Source organism: Plecotus auritus (assembly GCF_963455305.1).
Source record: "Plecotus auritus genome assembly, chromosome: X".
NCBI classification, from domain to species: domain Eukaryota; kingdom Metazoa; phylum Chordata; class Mammalia; order Chiroptera; family Vespertilionidae; genus Plecotus; species Plecotus auritus.
The window spans coordinates 119,274,543-119,280,542 of record NC_137784.1 but is presented as its reverse complement, the minus strand read 5'-3'; the positions used below and the strand labels follow the sequence as shown (position 1 = coordinate 119,280,542).

General features: G+C 37.2%; 1 protein-coding gene across 1 annotated transcript in view; it reads left to right on the top strand.

Moving 5' to 3' along the window:
• The first annotated feature begins 2,656 nt into the window (after positions 1–2,656).
• MCF2 (MCF.2 cell line derived transforming sequence) overlaps positions 2,657–6,000 on the top strand; it is a 109,625-nt gene continuing 106,281 nt past the window's right edge. Inside the window, 1 exon segment of the mRNA XM_080653643.1 lies at positions 2,657–3,097. Within this exon segment, the coding sequence (XP_080509769.1) occupies positions 3,047–3,097 (51 nt within the window). The 5' untranslated portion in view covers positions 2,657–3,046.

Below are 6,000 nucleotides of genomic sequence, written 5' to 3'. Positions count from 1 at the left end.
CAATGTCAAACAGTTCCTTATGTGTACATGTCAGCAATGATATCTGGATGGTGGGCACATGGTGGCAATGCAGGTCCGACCCTCTCTGGTTTGGTCCTAGGCAACTTGCTGTGTCGCACAGCTGCTGACTGCTAGCGTGGCAAGGCGTCGTCAGCGTCTTCCATCTCTGGACTGTTTCTCCTCTTGTCTTCGTGGTTGGAGCAGACCTGTCAATTCCTCTCTGTTGCAGGAATCCACATGGTCTTGGAGTTGTTTTCTGAAAATATACAAACATATTCTCGACCAAAAGTTAATAAAGGAAACTTTTCTATATAATTGATTTGGGATCCTTTTTATTTTTGCCCAAACGATTTTCCTTTGTCTTATTTAGACACCATGTGTGTTTTTCATGGGTGTCTTGCTGTTAGCATTACAAATGAAAACTAATTTTGTAAAGTAAAAATTTTCTAGATGTAATTTACTTATAGGATATTTTTCCTTACATGATATTACCCTTCTATCCCCCCTTTTTTGATTAATGGAGGCTTTTGTAACTTTTATAATGCAGTCTTGATGACTTTAAATTTTAATTTTTTGACAAAAATATGACTGCTTTAGTTTCATTGTATGTTCAGGAATTTTACCATGAGATGAACTACCAATAGAAATTTTAGTTACCACATTAGGAACAGCTTTTTGTCCAGTACAATTACATTTTCTTGAATATTCACTTATTTCAATTAGCCTATTTAAATTAATCTGAAAACTTGATTATTATTTTACTGTCAAATTTAATACTCTACCAACAATCTTAATTTACCCTGTAAATATTAGTGGAAAGGATTATTTGCATTCTTGAGTAGGCCCTGAGCATTCCTGGTGCTAGGCTGGATTTAGATATAGGGCAGCTGCTGTCAGCCAAGTCTCTGTCTGTCACCTGGGTCCCGATCTGAGCTGGGTGTGGGAAGCGAAGCAGCCATGGGGGCAGGAGACCTCCCTCAGACGGGGTGAGGGTTCAGGCCCCTGCAAAGTTGTGGGGGGGGGTGAGGGTCTGTGCCCCACCTCTGTTGACCCCCAAGTTCTCTCCTGATGGCCCCTCTGCGACTGTGCCTGTCTTAGGTTGTTCCTTCCCTGAGGAATCTTACCCGTCTCTGGCTAACCAGTCATCTTCCGGGGCCAAGCAGGGTGATGTGAGGTTCAGTTCTGTCTCCTTGGTAGCCTATGCCCCCGTGGCCTCCACGCCCAGTACCTGCCTTGGGATCCCCTGGCCTGCTGGCGGGGCCCCAGCACTGATCACATATCTCGGGGAACTCAGGTTTCTTCTCCAGGGAGGGCCCAGCTCACACGATTGGGCGAGAGACAGATCCATGGTACCAGACACCACGAGGCTTCATGCTCAGCATGAACAGAAAGAAAAGTAGTCACATTTTTAAAGTAATGTTGATTCTCTTTATTTCCTGATTAAGTACTCCAGGCAGATGTCCTAATTGTCTTGCAGACAGGGAATTACATGGAGGTACACACTTTGGACAGGTTATGTGAGGTCAAATAGCTAAGTAATAAAAAGAGGCAGGGTTAAATTGAATTTTCATGAATTTCAGTTGGTGCCTTTTCCACCTCCTGCTTTCTATCAATTTCCAAATGAATTCTGGGTAGACAAATAAATTCGGTGTTTTTAAGAAAAAGGTAAAATTTCTTTGGAGAGAGTAAATCTACCCTCCATATACTGTTGAGCCCCATCAATGGGGCTAAATGAAGTAAAAGCTATTTTGTATTAATCAAATTGGTTTCTTGTAATAGAGTCTTGTTTTTCCTAAAAGAGAAATATAAGATTCAGTTGTGATCCTATTGATTTGGTGTTAACAGAGGAATACTGACTTGTTTTGGGGAGGTAATGCTCCTCTTTCTGTTTTTCTAGGAATGCTGTCTTAACTAGGGAGGAACGAACCATGTTCAGCAAAGAGCTGGGCAATCAGGGTACCTTTATTCTCATAACTGCCAAATTGATGGAACTGGCATGAAGTTGGGGTATAGGTGATGGTAACGTGTAACTGGCTATAGATTATTTTATGTGTTTCTTTTTAACATTTTAAACATTTCTGCTTGTGGTAGTTTCTATACCTATACTCAAGAGACATTAATTGTATCTCAACCATTAGTAGCCATTTGACACTGTTTGTAATAAAGGTAAATGCTGAATACAAACTAATTTCAAGAGCAAAAGTTGGCATTCAGAAAGGATTCTGGTGAAAATTGCCATTGTATAGATAAGTCTAACTGTCTTTGGTATATTATTTTAAATGAGTGTCTATGAAATAATTTTAGGATTCAATTTGAAGATCTCAATATGTAGATTCCGAAATACACTATGCAATTAGGTTATACTTCATAATTCATGATAGGAGACAATATTTTTTTTAGTTACACATTTTGGGGAAATGTTAATTTGGGTGATATTCATATCCATCTTAAAACATTTGCATGTTATGCTCTTTCTAGATTATTATCAGGAAAAAAATTAAAACCTGTAAACTTCCATAAGGCTTAAACACATAACAGACTTAATAAAAAAAAACCCCATAATTGAATTTTAAGTCACAGACCAAGGTAGGACAAGGATCAAGGTATCAGTTAATACTACCTTCACAAAGATTCTTAGCATTCCACCTTAAAAATCAAACTGAGCAGAGGAGAAAGCTAGTCCCATCAAGCCCTTAGGAGGAGAGTCTTGTTTTCTTCTTCTTCCTCCACTCTCAGGACATGCCTGACCATCTTGAGAAGTCCAGCATAAACTAATCCATGAGGTTCAATCAGGCTAAGTAATTGGGGATGTGTCAACTCTGAATTACAATGAGCAGCAGGGAAGGATTTGTCAGCTGACTAATCAGGGATAGTGGTTTTCTTATAGTGCTGCCACGGTGGTAATGGAAGCAGCTACAGCTAACGGTAGCTTTGTTTGATAGAGATTTTTGGCTGCCGCTTTTCAATACTACCCAAGAAGCAGCTCATATTTCATCAATGCTTCATTGACAATTGGAAAAGAAGAGTGTTGTTGTGTATAGACGAGATGGCAGAAGAAACTCTCCCGAGAGGCAAGATGAGGTTCAGAAGGAATGCGGTAAGGGCTCTGCCTGCAGTCCTGGAAAGCCTGTTTCCAAGTTCAAGTGCAGGAATGCTGCAGCATGGTGCTATAGCACAAACTGCTGAATGGGGCTTTTAAGGACAGATAATAGAATGGAGATTTGTATTTGCATGGATTGCATTGATGTGATTTACTGTGATGTTGACATAGGGAAACATAGAATTAATTTCAAAATCTAAATGTAATCAAGTTTTTATGAGGAAGTACTGTTATTCATGTTATTTAAGACTGTATGAACAATTTTGAATCGTTTGGCAGAGTAGCTTTAAGTCACTAGTTAAAATAACATCTGACAAAAGGATTCAGTCTTTCACCATGGTCAAGTAGAGTATGATATAATGGATAAGGTCTGGAGATGACTTAATCAGTATTTAAAAGGAAGCCTTTCCTGGGTGTTTCTATATAAGTAAAAAAAAAAAATGTAAAGGTTAATGATTCAGTCTTTCTGATGTTAATTCTTCTCCAAATTAAAACTTTAAAGATATAGAATTCTAGCATGTTGACAACTTCTTATTTTTTTTAAGGAAAAAAGAGTGACTGACTTTTCATTATAGGCTAGAATTTAGAAATCTCTCCTTGCAGATATGTTTCCAACATTTTTCTACCTAAAATCATACCTTCATTAGCTCACTTGTATACTAAATTCCCAACAAATTTCTAAAGTTATATTTAGATATATTTGGGGGAAATGCAAAATAAAGCTAGCTTATTTAACAACTAACTGCTTATCAACAGGGTTTAAATGCCCCTCTTTTTCTTTCAAAACTTAAGATAGCATTATTGATATTATTATTTAAAATTTAATCCTTGATCATTAAAAATGCTGAGACAACACACACAAAGAATAAGAAAGTAAAAATCAGACATTAAAAATGACATTTGGAATCAAAAGTAAGATAAGTGAAAAAACAAGTAAGGATTTTGTTACTGATGTGACCATCAGTGGGTGAGTAAATGTGTTATATTCTAAAAATGCTCTTACCACAGAATGCTATTTTACAGTTACAGTTTAGGATATGAATCTTTATTTTGACAAAATTGTATCTTCAGCTCTACACATGATTTTGTATTAAGGGAATAATAGATTCAGACTTTTAATAGACAATTTATGGTGCACAATAAATGCCTGTGTAGGTGCTTTGCAGTATTGGGTACAACTGACATTAGTACTTTTGTTATCAAAAGTAACTGACTTAAGCTTTCAGAAAGTTCCTGCCTAGTTCATATATATATATATATATATATATATATATATATATATATATGTGTATATATATATATATATATATATAATATATTCTCAGTGCTGAACTTAGTTTCATATATATATATTAATATAATACAAATAAATACAGCACACAAATAATCATTGAGAGACATATCTAGTACTGTGTTACACACAATATAGGTTACAAAGGTAAATAAATATGGAGTGGCTACTGAACTGAAAGAGTTATCTAGTAGAGTATATATTGTGTAACCGTACCACAGCTTTTTTATCCACTTATCTACTGATAGGCATCTGGGTTGTTTCCAGATCTTGGCTATTGTAAATTATGCTGCTATGAATATATTCTTTCTGAGTGGAGTTTCTGGTTTCTTAGGATATATTCCTAGAAGTGGGATCACTTGGTCAAAGTGATAGGACATGTTCATACAGAACTAATATGAAAGAACTTCTAGTTGGCGGGGAAGGCCTCATAAAGGAGATGATATTTGGGCCTTATTCAAAAGCATATGTTTTTACCTTTCTTTGTTTCTTCTATTATTCTCTTTTTTAAAAAACTTTTTTATTGTTTAAAGTATTACATATTAATCCTTTTCCTCCATTGACCTCTCCCTGCTCATTCCCACCCCCCAGGACATGCCCCACCCCCCTACTGACAGTGTCCGTTGGTTAGGCTTATATGCATTCATACAAGTCCTTTGGTTGATCTCTGCCCCCCAACCCCCGCCTTCACCCTGAGGTTGGATGGTCTGTTCGATGCTTCTATGTCTCTGGATCTATTTTAGTTCATCTGTTTATGTTGTTCATGATATTCCACATATGAGTGAGATCATGTGATATTTATCTTTCTCTGACTGGCTTATTTCGCTTAGCATAATGCTCTCCATGTCCATCCATGCTGTTGCAAATGGTAAGAGTTCTTTCTCTTTTTACAGCAGTGTAGTATTCCATTGTGTAGATGTAGCACTGTTTTGTTTTTTTTTCAAATTTTTATTAAGGTATATGTGTACATACCTTACCATTGCCCCCCCCCACCCTAGCACTGTTTTTTAATCTACTCATCTGCTGATGGGCACTTAGGCTGTTTCCAAATCTTAGCTATTGTTAATTGTGCTGCTATGAACATAGGGGTGCATATGTCCTTTCTCATTGGTGTTTCTGGTTTCTTGGGATATATTCCTAGAAGTGGGATTACTGGGTCGAATGCGAGTTCCATTTTTAACTTTTTGAGGAAATCCCATACTGTTCTCTCCACAGTGGCTGCACCAGTCTGCATTCCCACCACTAGTGCACGAGGGTTCCTTTTTCTCCACATCCCTGCTAGCACTTGTCGTTTGTTGATTTGTTGATGATAGCCATTCTGACAGGTGTGAGATGGTACCTCATTGTCGTTTGATTTGGATCTCTTGGGTGATTAGTCCATTATTCTCTTAAATGAATTACTTGAAGAGGCCCCTAGGAACAAATATCTTAAAATTAAATTTATTAGGTTAAGTCTGAAGCCCAGAATTATAGTGGAAGACAAATTTGTTTTGCTTACATGGATAGTGCTTGACCAGAGTGAAAAATCTTAAACTCTTCTGGTGACACAATGGTTTAACCTGGGAGGATCTCTAGAGTTGGCCTGATTCTGGAGGCTATGATAGGTAGT